The sequence below is a fragment of the Lutjanus erythropterus genome, chromosome 2 (genome assembly GCF_056507025.1).
Source record: "Lutjanus erythropterus isolate fLutEry1 chromosome 2, fLutEry1.hap2, whole genome shotgun sequence".
In the NCBI taxonomy this organism is placed as follows: Eukaryota; Metazoa; Chordata; class Actinopteri; order Lutjaniformes; family Lutjanidae; genus Lutjanus; species Lutjanus erythropterus.
In genome coordinates this window covers 28,847,361-28,869,408 of record NC_139318.1, presented here as the reverse complement: position 1 = coordinate 28,869,408, position 22,048 = coordinate 28,847,361, and the positions used below count along the sequence as shown (strand labels likewise).

At 40.3% G+C, this 22,048-nt stretch overlaps 1 protein-coding gene across 1 annotated transcript; it reads left to right on the top strand.

The window, feature by feature from the left end:
* The first annotated feature begins 328 nt into the window (after positions 1-328).
* On the top strand, positions 329-21,722 carry prdm2b (PR domain containing 2, with ZNF domain b). Its single transcript, XM_084736336.1, has 9 exons — positions 329-459; positions 3,006-3,068; positions 3,209-3,326; positions 6,342-6,445; positions 7,893-8,045; positions 10,708-10,834; positions 14,907-15,011; positions 15,187-19,703; positions 21,039-21,722. Exons 3-9 carry the CDS (start codon positions 3,212-3,214, stop codon positions 21,054-21,056), a joined length of 5,139 nt encoding a protein of 1,712 aa, XP_084592462.1. The 5' UTR covers positions 329-459; positions 3,006-3,068; positions 3,209-3,211; the 3' UTR covers positions 21,057-21,722.
* The last annotated feature ends 326 nt before the right edge of the window (positions 21,723-22,048 follow it).

Below are 22,048 nucleotides of genomic sequence, written 5' to 3'. Positions count from 1 at the left end.
CAAAGTTAAGTAGATTTTACCACCAAATAACACCTCCCAGCCTGCATTTCCCTGCTTTTTTATTGACTTCTTCTCAGCTATTCATGGATGCACAGATGGTAGCAGCCTACAGGCCCATTATGCTCACAGATGAATCTAAGCAAGGTACTTAATTGGCCTGGTTTCATGTTAGGCTGCAGTGTGGACCGGACTGCCTGCAGACACAGAGGACACCAGTGAAGGAGCCTTGTCGTCTTGCAGAAACCTTCCTGCTCAACATTGTTGCCCCATCATCGCTGTGTCTGTCTCTGTGTGTGTCTCTCTGTGTGTGTGTGTGTGTGTGTGTGTGTGTGTGTGTGTGTGCGCGCGCGCGCGGCTCTGACAGGCTGCCTCTCCCAACTCCTCTACACCACGATCCGAGTTACAGAAGAGGCTTTCGACTCAAGCCTCCATCCGCCATTTTCAGCAGATTGAAAGCAGGTAGAGCACAAAAATCACACGTCCCCGGTCAAATAACGCAGGTAAGTGCGCGTCCGGGCAGCCTGAAGCCAAAAAAAAAAAAAGCAGCCTACGGCACTGGCAAGGCAACATTGAGGGAGGAAAAAAAAAAAAAAAAAAGCTCCAAACACCTTACTCCGGCCAGCATCGGGAAGAATAAGGAGAGCGGACGCTTTGCCTACAAGGGTAACAATAAACTGCATCCTCCAGGCGCTGCACGGTGCACATATCCGCTCATTTTTACGCCTTTGTCAACTTTTTTAGGGATGAACAGAAGCAAAACGCCGTAAAACTGCTTCACGCGCACACACGGGCACACACCCACACTGAAATCTCTCCATTTGTTGCTTGAACTTCAGCTAGAAGGGATTTAAAAATGTCTGACCACAACTCCAGCAGCACCAGCGGATTATAGTAAAGATTTTAAAAATATTAACCTAAATGAACAGCCAGTAAAAAGTTAAAGCATTTTATCCTTTATTTTAAGAGGGTGTTTAAGTTTGAGCAGCGCAGTTTGCAGACAATACGGTTCATTGTCTTTGCTTTGTCATTTATCTGCCTCTGAGGTGATGCAGCATCATCTTTAAGTCTAATAGGAGCCGTTCATGTTAAAATATCTGCTGCTGAACTATGTGGGATGTATTTTTGTTAATGAATTCAGTGTGCTGTGTGAGCTCAGCCCCTCAACACATGGGTCAGCTCATTGTGCTCCTGAACAATTGGTTTCTCTGCCAGTTGGGACAGAAAGCAAGTTACTAAAGCAAAGCAAGTGTCTGTGATGGAAACATTGGAAAAATCAGCATTTACATCAATGCAAGAAAGCTCAAAAGTTCTTTAACTGATTAGCTGATCAAGAGGAAATATAGTGACTTTTCTGATGATCTAGGAAACACTGACCAGTTGCAATTTGCTGCTTTTGTCTCTTTTGTGCTACTAAATACTGAATATATTTTATGTCACATACATTTTAAACGCTTGAATGAATCAGTTCTGTCTTTGCATGCTGTAAACCTTTGAGATCATCTGGCAATCAAGATATTTCATCCATAATTTCACATCAACTATAAATGACACAACATGCATTTTGTCAAAAAATCTAAAAGATCTGCATGGCTGTCAGTCTTATTTTAGGACGATTAGCTCTGCCCGATGCTATGCTTGTCTTACATCATATGCCTTGTCTTTTTGTAGCTTTTTGACAAAATATTATCGTCAACATGACCTTTGGCTCTGGAAAATTGTACAGCACTGAATATTTTCTGTCATTTTATACCAAATCATAAAAATATTCTCAGACTAATTCACAGTGAAAGTAATTACTAGTTGCAGCTCTAAAAATTAGCCTACATTTAAGGTCAAGCGTGTAAGATTCATGAGGATTTATTGGTAGCTTTCTGAACTTCAAGGAATTCTCCACTTACAAGGTCGTGACTATCACAAGAGGGAGACAGCGTTTACGTTTACATGGACTCTTCTGGTGAACATGGTAAACGTGTCCCTGTTTGAAGGCAGCATAATATTTTAGTATGTTTTCATTTGTGTTTAATCACCTGAAAATAAGAAGCATTGTGTTTTCATTACCGTAGAATGGGGCTTTTATATCTATAGAAGGTGTGGGTCCTCTTCCATGGAGGCCACCATGTTGCACCACCACTACAGTAGCCCAACACAAAAACACTGGCTCTAGATATGGTCTTTTGTGAATTTAATAGCTATCTTAGGTTCTCCTAGACCAGGAGTCAGCAACTTTCACTTTTACATTTTTTGCCAAAAAAAGAATATGAAATTGTCATTTTTCTCAGAATCTTTTTTCGTTTTCCTGGATTTGGCGTTCATAGCTAGCCTCAGGACAAGCCACTGGCTAATGCAGAAGAAAAAACACTGAACTGCAGACATAGACTATAGTGCACATTTTAGTTGATGAAACATTTAAAACTTTAAAAGAAACCTCAGTATATATAGGCTACATGACAAAAACATTATTTATAAGTTATTGGTAAAACCCATGGAGCCACTGGATTGAGGCAAAAGAGATTCATGCGGCTCCAGAGCTGCAGGTTGCTGAGCCCCAACCTAGACACTTGGAAGGGGAGGGAAAGACGAGGTGTTTGCTCACTGCTAGATGACACTAAACCTTACATGCTGGTCCTTTAATTTACAGACTATTATTATTGTACTGTTATTTTCTGTATTTATGAAACAGTCTTGAAACTGTTTTTCTAACTTGTGAGAGAGGGTTATCTTGAAAATGCTGTCTACCTTTGGTTAAATTTGCATGTCACAGCTTTGATGAAGTCCACGTTGCAGCACAGACACAGCACTCTGTTGTCCTGGACTTAGTGAGAGAAACACATTAAGTTTTTTTGCATAAAAGTGAAACACAACACCAGATAAAAACAGAATTTAATGTGACTTATTTTCATAGTAATTCTGGCCTGCCTAACACTGTTTGTAATGAATTCACTTTGAGAGCATCCATTCACGTGTGCTGCTTCTTTGTAATCACATACTTTATTCCATATCTACAGTCCAAGTGATAATGCTCCACTAAGACTCGGTGCCCACTGTCTTGTGGAAATCAACCTAAGCAGGTAAAATATCTCCTTATTGCAATCTATAAAATTAGGATATTATCTTATGTGCAACATAGTCCTGCATAATGATATTTGACTTTTTCACAAGGTTTTGATGCTTTTTGATAATGAAAATTTAAATTTTTCATGTATTATAGATCATGGCAATTATTGGGGGGACAGTGGAAACTCTAGAAGAAATTCCAGCTCATGTGTGGAAGGGTTTACCAGACTGCTTGAGTCTTGGACCGTCTGCTATAAATCGAAGTCGTATCGGTGAGTACACAAGTGTGTCCTCTCTGACAACTGCAACTTTTGACAAAATATTTAAGACAATTAACGTGTTGATTTCGCTTTGCATTTCATTCATGCACAACGATGTAAATGAATTCCTGCAGCCACTGATGGTGGAGAACAGTGAGACCAGGCTGTGCTGGAAAATGGAAAACTTGAGGGCTTCTTTTAACGTATTTTAGCATGATCGAATACTGTAAACAAAAGTGCATTTAAATGCAGGTCATGTCTAAAGGCTTTCAGTATTTTCTACCATGTTTTAGACATGGTGAACACTGTTTTAGACTTGATTTATTCCACAGTCAACCCTGTGGAGGTATACAGACATGCACAAGGACAAATAAAATACAATAAAGAAGAATGTGATAAGTGGGTAACAAATAGCCCACACTGGGAAATATTCAATGTCAATTTTAACAAATTTAGTAAGATCATTAAACTGGTCATTTAAGCTAGAAGTCTCAGTTAGAGCCGCCCACAACTAAAATAGTCTTCCTCAGACTGTGTGTACCACCTCAGAAAACATTAGACTCTCTATTTATCACCATTAAGACCATTATGACATTATCATTATTTATTTATTGTTGACTGTAGCTAGCCACAGTACCTTCACAGTAAGGCAGTGGTTTACTGACATCACAGTTCAGCTTGTAATTAATCATGGATGATGAATGTGTTCGCTGCAAAATATTACAGAACAGATAAGACTTGTTTTAAATTACATTTCAGTGATCTCATAGTTTCTCATATTTTCATTTGAAATTTTGTAGAAGTTTGATTGGCGATTGTTGATTATTTGATGTTTTTAAATTAATTTATTTCATTTTTACAATTTAGAAAATTCCTTAGTGTGCCACAAGAGGGAGCCTGAGTACCACCAGTTATACTCCGACCATAGTTTGAGAATCTCAGGTCTTCCTATTGAATTAAGAGAGAATTATCTAACCTTTAAACATAAACTTGAAATATGGCTTAAAACAAACCAAACTATCATGATTAATCTTGCTACCTCATCTCTGGCTCTTCCTTTACATACATACATACAACGTGTTTTTTCATTTCTGTTACTTCTGTAATGTATTTATGTATTGTTTTGTAGTACTTATTGATGCACTGCACTGATGACATGAGGCACATTGTTTTATATATAACCTGCCCATGGGCCAGATTTAAATTAGCTAACTTACTTCACTAACTTTGATAATTTTAGACTCTCTCCAGTGTAGCATTTATACTAATCATACGATACAGGGACATTTAATGAGTCTACTTCTATCATTGTTAAAACCTTGACAGACTAATATATTGATTATTGTCACCTTGATCTCCTGTCAAACATAAAGCACACAGGGACATAGTTATGTCTTCTGTGAAACTGGCAGTCAGGCTACAGCACCTAACTTTAGACACTTTTTTTTCAGTACATAAGGCTGAGCAAAAATAAATAAATGAAAAAATATATTATCAAACAAATCTGTCTTTATTAACCTTCATTTATTGTAAACCTCATCATAATAATCTTTAGGCTCCATATCCTTGAGCCAAAGGTTAAGGCTCATGGTTGTTAATGTCTCCTGTTAAAGGAGAATTATGTGGCAACTGTGTGTGCAAAAATGAGTACTACAGTATAAATAGTGAGTTGGAGCCATAGATCATATGTTAAATAGATTGAAATCCTATTTAGTATTTGACCTATGGTTAAAGTGAGTTGATTCCCCCTGCCCACTCCTCCTGAGAGTCAGGGAGGCTCAGGCAGGCAGCAGGAACACTACAGGAGAGAAGGATGCACACAATATTTTATATTGTCAATAACAAGCGAGGACAAGTCCTACACTGTAACATGATCAGATGTTTATAACTGTCAGTTCTCTGCCAAAGTAAAGCTAAGACTGTTATCCTGAAAACAGCAGCCCACTGCTTTGAAAATACAAAGTCTGGAGTTTGGAGTTGAGTGGCTGCCTGTCTTACTGCCTACCAGACCCCATTAACATATTGCTCAGTTTAACCATTATAATAATCTACGCCTTATACAAGATTATTAATCATTTATTATGATTCGTAAACAGACAGTAATTCTAAACTAGACTAAACATTTGGCATTCATTTGAGCTCTAATTAACTGGAAAATAAAAGGTTCCTGTGGCCTGGAAGAGAGATTTCAAAGAGGACACCACAGCTGTAGTGTTGTTGTCAGAGAAGCAAGTATTTTAACTTAATGTGTTTCCTTGATCATGACATATCATGGTCATTTTCTGATATTACAGTAAATATATCACAGAATATAAAAATCCAAAAATTTCAATATATTTAGTGCTTAAAAATATTATCTCAAATCCAACAGGTATGAGGTGTTTCTTCACACAGGAAAGACTTGGAAAGTAGATCCTAAGAATACTGGAGCACGTGGACTGAGGCAGGGCTGCCCAAAGTGGGACTCACAGGCCAAAGCCAGTCCACCAAAGCTGGTCAGAGTCTCACTTTGGCCCACCAGATGTGAGAAAAAAAACTAATTCATTTTTTAAAACTGTAATATAAATCCATATTCTTTTTATGTTTGTTAAGTAAAAATGCTCTGTAAACGTATAGGATCCCTAATCATTCCTTACTTTTCATAAATTTAGCACTGTGCGCAGAATGACACTTAACACAGGAAGTCAGTACAATACAATACAGTAGGTGTTTGCTTTTGGCCCGTGGCCCACCATTGAGTTTTAGTTTTGGCCCTCCAATGGAAAAGGTTTTGGCACCCTGGATTAAGGTTTTATTCTGTTACTAATGTTTTGCATCAGAGATGCATCAGCATTTAAACATTAGTCACTGAATAAAACTTTGATGTGTTAGACCACGTGTTCCAGTTTTCTACTTTCCAAGTCTCTCCTGTGACAAGATTGTCTTGCCCTCGAGTGCAGCGGTCAGGCCTGCATTTCCTTGTGAATTGGCTGACGCACGTTTAACTCTTGCTTCATTTACCATGTCTCCTCTTACTCTTATTTCCAGGTGTCTGGGCCACTCGTGTCATTCCTAAAGGGAAGAGGTTTGGCCCATTTGTTGGGGAGAAGAAAAAAAGGTCCCAGGTGACGAGTAATGTTTACATGTGGGAGGTACGTTACAGGCTGCTCTGCTGGCTTCTGTCCTTAAAATACACAGCTCCGTGCTTGTGGCTGTCACTGCATACCTAAAACAAGCCCAGCCACATTCTGCATCTACTGTAGCACCAAATCAAAAGAGTATTTACAGTATATAACTATAACATTGGTTGTCACCTGTGCAAGTTAAAAATCCGTTGCAATTACTCCCACTTGGGAAAAGGTGACTCCCCATTCAGTGGTCCTGTCCAGGTCTTCTGTATACACTGTCTGGCCAAAAAAATACACTAGAATATTTCACTGGACTGCCTTTAGCTTTGATTATGGCATGCAACTGCCATGGCACCTTTTAGATAAGCTTGTGCAATGTCACATTTATTTCTGTCCAGAGTTGCATTAATTTTTTGTCAAGATCTTGTATTGATGGTGGGAGATTTGGACCGCTGCATAAAGTCGTCTCCAGCACATCCCAAAGATTCTCAGTGGGGTTGAGGTCTGGACTCTGTGGTGGCCAAACCATGTGTCAAAATGATGTCTCATGCTCCCTGAACCACTCCTTCATAGCTTGAACTCGTTGAATCCTGGCATTGTCATCTTTGAATATGCCCATGCCATCAGGGAAGAAAAAAATCCATTGATGAAAAAACCAGCTCATTCAGTACATTGAGGTAGTGACCTCATTTTTTGGGCACGTAATGTTGCTGAACTTAGACCTGACCAACTGAAGCAACCCCAGATCATAACACTGCCCCCACAGGCTTTGGATGCGCTCATCACTCTGGAACAGGGTAAATCTGGCCTCATCAGACCACATGACCTTTTTCCATTGCTGCAGAGTCCAATCTTTATGCTCCCTACCAAATTGAAGCCCTTTTTTTCTGATTGGCCTCACTGATAAGTGGTTTTCTTAAGGCTACACAGCTGTTTAGTTCCAATCCCTTGAGTTCCCGTCACATTGCGTGTGGCAATTGCCTTACTTTCACTATTAAACTGAGCCGTGAGTTGTACTGTTGATTTTTTTTTTTACAATTTGATTTCACCAAACATTTTTTTTCGACCACATTTCTTCCTTGAAGATGATGGTTCACCACTATCCTTCCAGGTTTTAATAATTTGCTGCACAGTTCATAACCCAATTTTAGTACTTTCATCAGTCTCCTTAGTTGTTTTCTTTGCTTGATGCAGGCCAATAATTTGACCCTTCTGAAACCGAGCAGAAGGGTCATCTTTTCTATGACCACAGAATTTGTCTTCTGACGTGGTTGTTTAAGAAATGAGAAGCTACTCAGTGCATCAGTTAGGGTTAAATAACTTGTTACCACCTGAACCATATTAATTACTGCAGTAATTATCCAATGGAAGTCTCTTACCTATTTGCTCGGGTAAATCCAGGAAGTCACTTTTTTTTCTGCCCAGCCATTGTATATTTTCATAATGTTGTATTTGCACATGTATCCTGCAGGTTTATTTCCCAGCGCGAGGCTGGATGTGTGTTGACGCCACAGACCCCATGAAGGGAAACTGGCTGCGATATGTGAACTGGGCACGCTCCAGTGAAGAGCAGAATCTTTTCCCTCTGGAGATCAACAGAGCCATTTACTATAAAGTTTTAAGGGTAAGTCAAACATTCATAAAGCCTATAAGTCCTACAAAAAGGAGCACATGGATTGAAATATGATGAATAGGTGAATGAATGTAAAGTCTTTGGATTGTTTTGGAATTAAGGCACTAAGGAAATATTTGATCTTAGAAATACAATTAGATCAGCACATATCAAAGTCTTAAAGAAAAACTGTATAGGGATATGAAACTACAATCACAATAATAAACATATTGTTAAATGAATGCCTCTCCGACAGTGTCGATCAAAACACAATTACCTTTGTAAAAGTAGAATTTATGGCTAAGCTGTTGTAATTGATTGCATTAGATTGTAAAGGCAGTGGTGGAAAGAGTACTGAAAATCTTTACTCAAGCAGAAGTAATGTTACATTACCGAAATATTACTTAATTACAAGTAGAGCAAATGGTGTTAATAACTACTTAAGTAACTTAAGAGTACCGCTTACTTTGTAAACTGTTGATCTTTAATACATTATCAGTAGCAGTCATTCAATTAAAAGGGGGTTCAGTTTCTCCAAATCTTCAGTCTAAATTAGTCCCAACTCCTGCACTGTTCTGCTCAGTGGTCATGGTCACCTCTCCAAACCTTTTTATCAGCAGTCTGTCATGGTTCTCTTTGGCCCATTTGCAATTAGATAACCTTATTGACTGCAGAAATTAAGATGGATACATTTGTAGGCCAACTCAGCAGCGAATTTTAAAAGTGTAGAGTTGTGTAATGTATATTTTGGTAAGAGTAAAATTACAGACTTCAAAAAATACACAAATATAAAGTAAAACCAAAAAAGACTTACAGTAACATGAGTAGTTGTAATTCATAGCTTCCAGCCCTGTGTATAAGTGCACATAATAAAGTGGCCAGGGATTTTATATTAATTGTTGATTCTCCTCATAAATCATGACACATTTCTCTCCCCCTACATGTTACATTAGCTGCTCTTCATAATAAAATTAATTTATTTTGTTTTTCTGATTATGACCCTGATATTTCTTGGTATCAATCAGTTTTTTGTTGTTGTGCAGCCTTAATTTTGAACGCAATTACTTTTCATGTTGTGTTGGTACTTTTATCTAAGTGAAGGCTGTGAATACATCTTCCACCAATGGTTATAATTAAGGCTGAACAATTAATTGAAATATTATTGAAATCACAATATGGCCAAGCACAATTATCCAAATTTTAGAAGATGGAATTTTTAGTCACAAAAGACAATTTCTAAAAGAAGCATTGTGTTGAATTGTGGCATAACTGGTTGAATAAGATATAACTATATGTAGAGGTGGACTGCTATTAGCTATAATGTTTAGACATAATATGTAGAAAAGGATCTCTTTTTACTTCTATGCAGCTGGTACATTAAAGTATTGAACTAAAAAGCTAGTTTTAGTATAAAGTATTATAAGATGGGAAATTGTATTTATGCACAGTACTTGAGTAAATGCATTCAGCACAAATTACTTTTCACTGTTGGCTGGTTCAGTCAGCAGATTAAGTTTTGACAGGACAGAATTTTTTGAATGAACAGAATTTTTCTTTTTATTCAGTACATATTCTACTGAGGTTTTGTGGGTTTGCACCTAACTATTCTAGTCTATTAAGAAGAGGAAAATACTACTTTAAGAGTGGGAAGAGGAAAGGGTTCTCTAATCACTAAATCTACATCTGTTGCCAATATAGAGCGCACATGCACCAGTTTGAAATTACTATTAAACCTTCTATTATTACTGTTGTCTGAAGCTCAAAACGCATTACAGTGATAGTTCACTCAAAAAAGAAAGAAAGTTCAGTCATTATCTACTCACCTTCATGCCGATTTAAGGTCGGGTTTAGTTTTTTAGTCCATAAAACACTGCTGGAGTTTAAGTGGAAAATAGTGTAGCAGAATCAACCAAATAATTTAAGTGAATGGTGACCGGTGTTCAAATGTAGAAAAACGTAAAGTAAAATGCCTCCATACTGCTTGTCGGATGTAATCCAAGTCACCTAAAGCCCCATCATGCCACGGTGTCTTGAAAGATGTTATTTACACCATATTTTTAGGCTGAATTCTCACTGTAGAGTCTTAGCTTGGAGCCATGATCACATGCGCGTGCACACCGTCTTAACTGGGTGTGTGTGTGGTGTGACGGTGTGCGTGCGCAAGTGAAGGGCATGTTGGGGCTTTAGGAGATGTGGATTACGCCAGACAAGCTGTATGGAGGCATTTTATTTACTTATGTATTTATTTCACTTGTTTTTTTCTATTTGAAAACTGGTCACCATTCACTTGCGTTGTTTTTGGAGATTCTGCTATGCTGTTTTCATGTTAAACTCCAGCAGTGTTTTGCGGACTAAAAACCTAAATCTGTCCTTCAATTGGCTTGAGGGTGAGTAGATAATGACTGAATTTTTGTTTGTTTTTTTTGTCATTTGAGTGAACTATCCCTTTAATATTGATGCAAATCTCAAGAGTGGCTCAGTTGAGCCATGGTTAACACATAACTGCGACCAATCTTCACCATTGTAGGATATACTGCAGACTATGGTGAAAACACTGTCAAATTCCATGCACCCCCCCCTAGACAGATAAGATGCACAGTGGCCCAAATATCCCCCTTGTCTGTGAGCAAGCCGGGCTGTGATTGGTGGCCGACCTCATCTCTCATTGTTGCAGCCTATCGGGCCGGGAGAGGAGCTGCTGGTGTGGTACACAGTGGAAGACAACCCTGAGATAACAGCTGCACTGGAGGAAGAAAGAGCCAGCAGTCTGAACAGGAAAAATTCACCCAGGGCGAAGCGAGGTGAGGCCTCAACTTACAACCCCACATGACATTTCTGCTCGTCTTTAATCTCCGATGTGTGTGCTGCTCTCATTCAAAGCTAAACGAGCCACGAATCGATGTGTTCGCTGCTCAGTCGAAGTTGTAACAGGCGAGCTAGCTAACGCTAGTGGAGGCTAACGTTAACGGTTAACGATGTGTGGGGCTTTTCTCTACTTTAATACCCGACCTAAAACTCGTCGCTGCGGGCAGATTTAGCTCCAAATAACGACCAACCGGCCAGCGCTTGAACGTTAAACACCCCGTTCGTCTGTTAAACGAGCATCTGGGCAACTTTTTAGCAGCTTTTCCTCCTCTGGGTCCTGACGTTGTCGAGGATGTGACCTTCCTTGAGTTCCTAAAGCATGAAAGCCATCCATCGGCGAGCCTCTCTCACTTGATGATGGCCTAGCAGGTTAGCTAAACTAGCCAGCTTCCCTGTCCTACTGCAGGCTAATTACAGCGCAGGTATTGGATAACAACCTAAAATATATGTGTTATATCTCGTGGAGAGTGTTTAAGATTACCTTTCACATCGCTCCGGGTCCAGAATAACCAGTTCATCGAGTTGTCATACTCTGTGTTGCATGTTAGCATGAAGCTAAACGGCTACAAGGTCTGAACGCACGGACATCACGGTGTACAGGAGCGGATGGCAAACACCCTGAAGTGAATTATTATTATTAACCGATCATGTTGCGATTTGACGCTATAAGACACTATTATACCATTATAACAGGTAAAATAGTTTTATACAGTGTTATAGCTTGTTTTGACAGCATTAACATTCAAGACATAAAAACAATTCAACTACAATGACACAACCCTGGCCAGTTAGCTACTTCCTCAATGCATTAATTGTAAAAACGCAAAAATATTAAAGTTAGGGATGTTATTAATTAATTGTGGGAAAATCAAATTGACTGCTTAATGTCAAAATTATATTTGTTAGTATTGACTTTGACATAATGCTTCCATATTTTTTATCATGTGTTTAATTCAGTGCCGGACCAAGAAGAGAGCAAATTGATGTAAATGGATATATTCAGTGTCTATTGTTTGACCTGTTATCTGTTGTGGTCTGTTTTGGATACTTCTTGTTTCACCTATCTATCTTAAATCTATGATATGGGGGATGAGGGACATTGTGTAGTGTGTGTTGTAATGTGTTGTTAGAAATCCGGCAGGGATTTAGGGATGCACTATAAATTTTAGGGCAGATAGAATATCAACCGCTATTGGAAAAATTATATTATTATCTGTTATTCTACTAATGAAATTATGGCTGATAAATATCAGTTATAATGTCTGACTTGATAGATCAGATCAAATCATTTGATATGACTTATTTGGCAAAATGCTCTCCAAAAGCAAAATTATATTTGGAGGTTTTTGATGTATATCACAAGAAAAAGTATATGAATGTTTGAAGAGCCAGAGCTGTTCTTTGTTCTTGTTTTAATAGTCATCTCAGATAGATTTGGTTAGGTCATAGCCATGGAATATTAAATCATTCATCTCTGCTCACTACATCTGAGCCCTTTTTGAGCCTCTGAGGTATGCATAGACAACAGGTTATATGAACTTCTTTCTTTCTTTCTTTCTTTCTTTCTTTTTCTTTTTTTTACATATGAAACACATTGGTTATCTTATTGGTTTCTACCATGGTTATTTGTTTCAGCTGAACAAAAAACATACTGTGAATTTCTAGCAGAAATACTGTTTAGATGCAATTAAATCAATACATAAATACAGGCAACATACAGAAAGTCACATCCACCTCTGTAACTTCTTAAATGTCTGTGAAATGAAAATTTAGAATATAGGCCTAAAGGCTGTGAGCCACATGTCCTGAGTAGAGATGAAATGGTAAAAAAATATCTATCATGACTGCAGTTACTAAGATTATCATGCTTATCATTATTGCTGTGTTGTTGAAATTTGGTGTAAATGTCAAGGTACTTTTACACATTCTGAAATCATTTCACTGAGTTTGATATTGGAAAAACCTCAACAATTTCAAAGGGCATCATGCCCTTTATGATGTCCATGTTTTCATTGATGCAAAACAAAATCAAATCCACATTGCTTTTGTTGATGTTGGATAGTATGCACAGTGAGTTTTTCAAAGTGTGGACGGTAATCAAACAGGGTTTTAACAACATTTAAAATTTGAAACAGCAATTCTAATTGTCAGGAATTTTGTCAAGGTTTATCATGAAACCAGTTATCGTTTTATCCCTAACCAAAAGAATAAAATAGCCCTGTGTAGGTAATATGTCATTTAGATCCTGGCAAATGTAATTTAGAGACTCTGACTCTTTATTTATATGTAATTATATTGACAAATACATACATGCAATATACAGAAGGTGAAATCTGTCCCTGTAACTCCTGAAATGTCTGTTAAATGAGGCGGAAAACAAAATATAATTGCTGTGAGCCACGTGTCCTGAGTTTCTGTCTTTGAAACGTTGTCATCCTTAATTATACAGGCTTATTTTAAGGTGGGTTTTGTGTAATTTCTTGTGGAAAAAGAGGTTGTATAATTTTTAGTCTGACCCTACAGGCAATAGCCTCTCGCACATCATCTCTTTCTATACTGCAGTGTGGTGGCTTTCTGGCAGTCCTGTAACTGTACTTCAAAGTCAACCTTGATGAAGTTAGCCTACACATCCTGCTAGCTTGTCTTAATATCAAACACTATGCGGGTTACCTAACTGTATGCTAGAGCTGGTGTGTGTCTGTGCTGCACAGAGACTGGTGGATTTTTAAAAAAGTGACAGAAAAGGCGAGGGCTCTAAAATGTCAGTGAGTTAGATAATAAAATTGTTTGGGCAGTTGTGCTGCTGCTGTAGAATTAGCAGAATGCCTCTGACCACGCTGGTCAGATGACTGACCTGCAGCATGTGTTTCTCTGCTATGAATTAGGCTTTGTAGGCCAGGTCAGGTGACCTTGTTGACACACTCCAGTGATGAGGAGGTGCCAGGGAAGCATCTTGAGTCAGTCAAGGCTTGGAAATTCAAACTAGTGTCATGTTAAGCATATCCTGACAGTCAAATGATCTTCCTTATCAATTGCCTTATTGAAAATACTGATGCATGAAAGACAGTCGTTTTGAAAGCAGTGGGAGGCTGCTTTGGGATGGGCTGTGAGGTTGACTCATACATTTTCCTTGGAATTTCAGAGCTCTCACTTTTCTTCTTGCTGCGTTTTTTTTAAATAGCATCATGGGTAGTACAAATCCAGATTGGTTCAGGACTGAGAGAACATGAGGAGAAAAAGTAAAAATGATTTTAATGTCTTATTAAAGTTTCATGGGTCTGTTAATCTTTAAGAAATAATCATACATGTTGACCGTTATTAGGTCACATGATAAAAGTTTGCATCCCTATGAAGGTTATTTCATTACTAGAATTTCTTTGAAATGAATAAAGAAAACCTGGTATTAGGCCAAAAGAGTGAGCGCTTTTTGAGAAATAATAATGCTCAAAAAACATTTTCCATATTCTTAACATGTTAGTAGAATTGTGTGATTTTTATTGGCTTATTGTTAGGGATCATTCTCCTGATGGAATTCTTCTGGGGAAAACCTTGCACTGGCTAAAGATTATTTGTATATTGATATTATAGTGGCATTGTGATACGAAACTGGATATTGCCTTAGATTTTGGATATTGTTAAATTGTGATATGCCTGGTTCTAAAGGCTGAATTAAACAGTTACATTATGTAATTTTCAGCACTTACCAGACTGTTCTAGCTGTTCAATTATTTGTCTTTACCCACTTAGTCATTATACCTACATAACAGAGGATTGTTTTTTACAAAATGTTGAAACCTTAAAAGTCATATGATTGTGCTATTTTAGATTTAAAAAATATGTATGTTGTGAGATCGTTTTGAAATAGCCTAAAATTTTTCAAGATATTTAGCCATATCACCCTGCTCTAGATATACCAATATTAGCTTTCTATGTTTTCATATGTAAACCTGTGTTTGCTTTTGATCAGGCATGATGCAAAGTAAGTGATGTGTGTGTTTGTACTTGCAGCCAGAAGAAAGCTGCTGGAGAGAGCCAGACAGGCTGGTTTGGGTGGATTCAAGAAAACGAGTGTCGCCATACCTACTATAAAGGAGATGTGGGATGGGGAAGAAGGTAAGTTAACTAATTGTTAGGGATAATCATCCCCTTTACATTTTTCCACCCACTCTTGCACTAAACATTTCTTAAGTATTTGTTTGATTTTTAAGAATGTTAATTTTGTCAACTGGAATCTTTGAAACAGGTTGATGCAAATGCTTAACTTGACACTCGTGATGATTGTTTACAGGTGTGAAGGAGGAGGATGAGAGGCCACCAACCATAGGGCCCTCACAGGAACTCCAGGAAATCCATCCCATGGGAAGCACTGACCATAGAAATGTGGGGGACAAGTCAGCAGTGATGACAGACAGGGGAAATGGGGAGGAAGAAGAGGATGAGGAGGAGGAGGAGGAAGAGGAAGAAGAAGAAGAAGAAGAGGAGGAGGAAGAGGATGATCTGGAGGAACCACGTGAAGCACAGCAGCAAAATTCTCAGCATCCACCTCGGTCTGATTCCATTCAAAATAAGCAGCCTGGCTCATCGCTAACCCATGAAGAAAGCCATAAGGATTCACAGGGAAATTTGGAGTCTTCCTCGCTTGCAGGGCAGGAACCAGAGGTTGATCCTGATCTCGATCTTGACCCTGATCCTGATGGTGAACTTGAGGGTGAGCCCCACGGAGAGTCGTATCCCTGTCAGCACTGTGAGCGCCACTTCTCCACCAGACAGGGTCTGGAACGTCACAATCACATTCATGCCATCACTAACCAGCAAACACAACTGTTCAAGTGCCGCTACTGCAGTAAATCATTTGGTTCACAAGTGGGGCGGCGGCGGCATGAGAGAAGGCATGAGAGTGGGCCAAAGAAAAGGCCTGGCTCTCTGGCCGGGACAGCCAGTCTACTCAACCCTGTGGTGCAGACTGACGCATCAAGTCCCGACTGCACCAGCCCAACTAGTCACTACATAGCCATAGGGTCCCAGTTTACAGGAGCACCTCTGCACAATTCTGAGACACAGAGGAAGGAGTTGGGGCCTCATGCGGACCGTCCCTTTTTATTGGATGAAAACGGGGAGTCTAAGGAGCTTCATCCCTGCAAGTACTGTAACAAAGCATTTGGCACACACACCAACATGCGCAGACACCAACGCAGAATACACGAGCGGCACTTGTTACCAAAGGGTGTTCGCAGGAAAGGCATGCTGCTGCAGGAGGCATCAGCTCAGCAACAGCAGCAGCCTGATGAGTCTCCCAGCACCAGTCCTCCGCCTGTCTACGTTCCCAGCGCGGACACAGAAGATGAGGCAGACAGGGATGACTACACAGTTGATATATCCAAAAACATCTCTGAGAATTTGAGCTTCTACATTGACGGTAAGATAGTCTCGACCAGTTCGGTGAGCAGTTGTGACGTGATAGAGGTGGACTCCAGATCTGCAGCTCTTTTTGGTCTGGATACTGTCATCATCAGCCCAAATCAGATCAGTCAGGCACTGAAGGTGGAGGGTAGGACAAGTGCTGCTGCAAAGCAAGTCTCCAATGCCAGTCAGGCAGCAGCAAAAAGAAGAACGTCCACACCCCCGCTTGTTCCCGGCCTTAAAGTGGAGACTGAAACCACGCCTTTCACAGCCTCGTCATCGTCTTCATCATCCTCTACATCTTCCTCGTCGAACTTGTTAGTGGGAGGGTTGTTCCAACAAGCTGCAGATTCAGCAGCATTTCAACGAGAGAAAACTGTATATCTGTCGCCGAAGCTCAAACAGCTCCTTCAGACACAAGACATTCAGAAATCAGCCATCACCCTGATAACAGAAAGCCATAGACTGGCCTCGCCACTGTCAGTCACGCCGCTGCCAGGCGCTTCGGGCAGGTTTAAAAGAAGAACAGCCTCTCCACCGTCATCTCCACAGCTCAGTCCTGCATGTAAAACAGAGAGCAGCAAAGCCGAGGCAGTGAGCTCATACGTCCTCAAGGTGCCAAAGCTGGAAAGCCACAGCGTATCACCTCCTGGGAGCCTACAGGACAAGGAAGATGGAGACAACCTGAGTCTCTCTGGAAATAATATGCAAGGTCAAACACCTTCTAATAGCGGTGGAAATGCCTGTAATCAGCAGCCCTTGGATCTGTCAAGTGCTGTCGGTCGGAGGAGTGACAGCTTGAACAAGGTGCTTGGGGACTCAGCCCTTGATTTAAGTTTGCATCGGAAGAGCAACGTTGAGCCTGAATCCAAGGGAAGTCAAGCACCGCAGCCATTGGTAAAAAAGAGAAAGCCTAACACCAGCATGCTCGAAAAGGTGCTGATGAATGAATATGTAGGTCTACCTTTGTCAGGAGAGGAGGGCCCAGGGGCGTTAGCAAGCATAAGTTGTTTTCATTCTCGGTCTCCGAACATTGCATCAGAATCACCGCCATCTTTGACCCCTGTCACTATGAACCCCTCTTCCCCTGGCACCTCTAGTGTGACATCTCCAACTCCGCCTCCTCCTGTACTACCTACTATACCCTCTCCACCACCTATGCCTAGCTCTCCTCTTTCTCAGCCTTCAGACACCTCTGCACTGAGACCTCTTCCTGTCCTCTCGCCAAAAATGTCTCCAAGATCAGTTGAACACAAGTCGATGTCAGACTCTGAAGAGATTTTGTCAGCTGAGGAAAACAAAATTGAGGAAGAGAACCATATCCCTGAGCCACTGGACTCAACAAAGTCTCCACTTGAAGACATCCCTGATCTCTCAGTGACATCAAACCCTCCTGAGACAGCGTCAGAAGATCTGCCCTCTGCAGAAGATGTTTCTCTGACTACAACTTGCAAAACTCTGCTAAATGGCAAAACAAACCAAAACCAGGACACAGCAACAGAGAAATCTCTTGCTGAATCCTCATCTTCCTCATCATCTCCTCCTCTTCCTGCATCACGTGATCCATCCCCGTCACTGGTTTCACAATCCCTCTCTCAGATTAAGATAAAAGAAGAGCCCCAATGCGAAGGTGAGCTGTCAGCCATGAATCATGCACTTCAAGATGGTGTCGAGTCTCCACCTCACCCTGCAGCTCTTGATAAACCGTCTGATAAAACCTCTGAGGCGGAGGAAGTGGACTCGACATATTGCAAGACTTTTGTGTGTAATGTCTGTGAGGAGCCCTTCAACTCCATCAAAGAGCTCAGCGGACATATCACAGAGCACGCTGCAGATTGGCCCTTCAAGTGTGAATTCTGCGTGCAGCTGTTCGGTGATGCTCCGGCCCTGCTGGCTCACCGGACAACACTACATGGAGTGGGCAGGATCTTTGTGTGCTCCATTTGTTCCAAGGAGTTTGCATTTCTCTGCAACCTTCAGCAGCACCAAAAGGATCTACATCCAAATGAGACATGTTCACATACGACTGTGGAGAGTGGTAAGCTCAGGCCACAAAACTACACAGATCCATCCAGAGCCAAAGAGGAAAGCTGTCCACCATCACCAGCACCAGAGGCGACGAATGATGAAGCTGCTCAACACAATGACTCTGATTTAGGAAAGGAAGAGCCTGACGTTAATGGTAATCATGTGGAGGATCCCAATGAGGAGCTGTACACTACAATAAAGATCATGGCCTCAGAAGGAGCAAAGCCTAAAGGCCCAGATGTCCGCCTGGGCATTAATCAACACTACCCCAGTTATAAACCACCACCTTTTCCTTATCATAGCCGTTCCCATGCTGGCTCTGTGGCCTCGGCTACTAACTTCACCACCCACAACATACCACAAACTTTCAGCACTGCCATCCGCTGCACCAAGTGTGGCAACAGCTTTGATAACATGCCCGAACTGCACCAGCACATTCTGGCCTGTGCCAATGCTAGTGATAAGAAGCGTTACACTCCCAAGAAAAACCCCATCCCCCTCAAGCAAATAGTAAAGAGTCCCAACGGGGTGGTGTCACCCTCAGCAGCCGCTGCAGGCCAGAGTGCTTTCCGTAGAATGGGTCAGCCAAAGAGACTTAACTTTAATCAAGATACCAGTAAAACAAGAATGAGTGCCCTCAGTAAGAAGAAAAACCAGCTGGTCCAGAAGGCAATTTCACAGAAAAATAAAGCTGCCAAGGCTACTGTTAAAGTCGAGGAAGAGCAGCCCTCTAACGTCTGCCCCCACTGCAGTCGAGAGTTTACTTATCCTGCGAGTCTTAGTAAACATATGGCCGTCAGCTGTCCCAGGAAGCCTGATGTTAAAAAGGGCAGAAAAGGTCTCGCAGAGGTGAAGAAAGAAGCAGTGTCTGTGGTAGATAAAAACACACATCCCAGAAAGAAAGCTCCAGACGTTGAAATACCACAGACAGAGCGTAAACCTCTTGGAAAGACCAGAGCTCGCAGCTCTAGTGCAGTGGACCCCGAACCCTCCCAGCCGAGCAAAGGAAAAGCTGCTGCTAAACTAAAGAGGCCTGCCTCCTTCCCAGCACCAGTTTCTGCTAGCAAAAAATCTAAGAAGGGCCAAGTTCAGTCTCTACCTCCCACCCCGTCAGCCCTGGACACTCCCAGTGACACTGCACAACAACGACCAGCCATGAGAATGCAGCGTATGGGCAAAGAGGCAGCACCCAAGAGATTAGCAGAGGCCAAATCACCACCACAACCACAACAGCAGAAGAAAGAGGAGCGCTTCTCCCTTCGAACAAGGGACAGAGTAGGTGGACCAGTCACAAGGAGCTTACAAATGGCCAACGCAGCTCCTCCTGCTGAGGTGAAAACTGAGGAACCACCGATTCAACAGCCAAAAGAGACTCAGGTGAGGCATTGTCCTGTGTTTGTTTGTCTCTCTTGCTTTGTCTATCTTCAGTGGGGCTTGACAGATAAATAAGCCAGGCCCATATTAATATCGGTCTATAATATATTGGTGAATCGAAAACAAAACAATTAAAATTAAATTAAATTAAAACTAAATAGAAATAAAAACTAATTCAAAATACAAAATTATAATAACTCTGGTTTGTCCACCGAAAAAGCAGACAGCTTTGTTTTTTTAACTACAGTGTGTCCAGCTTAGTTTAAATCTAGGGCACATTTACTTACCACCATTTAGGACCTTTGGAAATGTTGATTGTCATTGCTGTTTTCAGATAAACTGAATTAGTTATTTCTTTAGCGGCTGAGAAGATTATTTTACTATTTAAGCTAAAGAAATAGCCCAGTTAACCCCCCCCCCAAAAAAAAAAAACAAAAAACACTGAAATATCAAAAAATACACTGTCACAAATCTAAAAGCAGGGGGTTTTTTTGTGCATGAAAAGTTAAGGCACTAGTTAGACATGTTTTTCACATGACAGTGACGTGTCTGTAGAAAATTGAATATCGGCTGATATATTGTTAAAAGATTTTGTATAAAGCTCTTAAATATTAATATCAATATTGGCCTCAAAAATCCTGTTTCAGTCAGGTTGCAATCTTAACATCCTGTTTCATAAAAGCGCTGTTGGAAAACTGAATTTTGAATGAACAAATTACTAAAGCTCAAGTACTCAATCCATTTTTCATGCTTTTTTCTGAGATATTACTTGGAGATCAGGAAAAAAGAATCAGACAAAATATCCGCACACAGTGTTAACCGCTCCCAGCAGTGTTTCGATCGAACAGATCTTGGTCAGATGTCATCAAATGTCAAAATGTCAAAAATGGATTTGATAATGCTTCGCGAAGATCTGTTGAAAGATTGCTCAATTAAAATTGCTGGGAGCTATTAGTACATTGTGAGAATCTTTTTTATTGCCTTTAGTTTGCTTTCTGACTCAGCACCTGTAAAAGTTTTTTGGTGTGTACTTGTCAATACTTGCAAATCACATAGCTCAAGGGTTGCAAGATATTTTCATTTTATTTTCAATTATGCAGCCGTTTATCTTCTGATTGATTGTTAGGTTTAACATCAGAAAACAATGAAAATGCCTATCCTAGTTGTCTGTAGCCCAAGGTGAGGTCATTAAAAATGTCTTGTTTTGTCGAACCAAAACCAAAAGATGTTCACCTAATAATGGCAATGAAAAGCCGCAAATTCTGTCAAACAATTAGTTGATTAATTAACTACTTGCTGCTATGTGTTGCTCACCTCTGTGTGTCTCATGTGTTGCAGGAGGTGCTGTTGAAGTGAGCCATGTGGACATTGTTGAGCTCTTCCTCCTGGGAGCACGGGTGCTCACCTCTCAGGCAATGCTCTGGACTAATCAAGGCACTGACAGCACTGACGTTGATCTTTTGTGGTGGGCTCATTCGCTCAAAACAAGTGAAGTCTGCTTATCAAAACTGCCTTTTGCTGGATTTAAGGAGGGAACTCTTTATCTTCCATCTATGTTAATGAACTGAACTGAGCCTCGATTTTAGCCAGCCTTGCAAAAAAAAAAAAAAAAAAAGGAAAAAGAAACTGTAAATGACAATGAGTTAATATATACAAAATGAGTCATTACTTGACCCAAAACAGTAACATTAGGGCTCCGTTATGTTGGGAAGCTGATATATTGCAAATGGCAATCACGTATCAGTTAGGGTTAGGGAAACTTGTTTATTCTTTCGTTCCGTATTTTCCCCCATTTGGTTGTTTAGATTTTTGGATGTTTCCAGAGTCTCTTAATGCATGTGCTGAATAGGGTATAAACTAGATTAAGCCAATTTTCATGTCTCTCCCAACGGGCACCTCCTTCAGTTTATACATGATTTGCAAAGTATGTATGTTTGATTTAAATTTCTGTAGCCATTATATTGTAGAATATATCTTATTGGCATATTTTTGTTTGGGAAACAAAAATGAAAATGAGCAGTTTGTTTACTGCAACAATTGGTCCTCAGGAACACTGTATATGTGTGTGGTAAGTATGTGTATGGTTGGATGTGCGGCCTGACAGCTATTCCTTTGGTCTAAATCTCAAGTATGTCTCATGTTTTTACTTGCTTTCTCTGACTCCTTTTGTTTATCTGACGTTAGCAGGTAATTCCACTTGTAAAATGATGGGAACCATGTTGAAATGTCTCCTTAAAATAATGTCCGTCTTGAAAAGAATTTTTTAATATCACTCATTCAGCCCAGTGTTCTTACAGCACTTTAAAACCAAACTGCCAAAATTTAGCTGGATCAGTAAGATTGGCTTA

Coding starts and splice junctions, on each gene's coding strand:
- prdm2b (XM_084736336.1), top strand. CDS start 3,212: ATGGCAATTATTGGGGGGACAGTGGAAACTCTAGAAGAAATTCCAGCT. Junction 8,046..10,707: donor TTTACTATAAAGTTTTAAGG/GTAAGTCAAACA, acceptor TCATTGTTGCAG/CCTATCGGGCCGGGAGAGGA. Junction 10,835..14,906: donor TTCACCCAGGGCGAAGCGAG/GTGAGGCCTCAA, acceptor TTGTACTTGCAG/CCAGAAGAAAGCTGCTGGAG.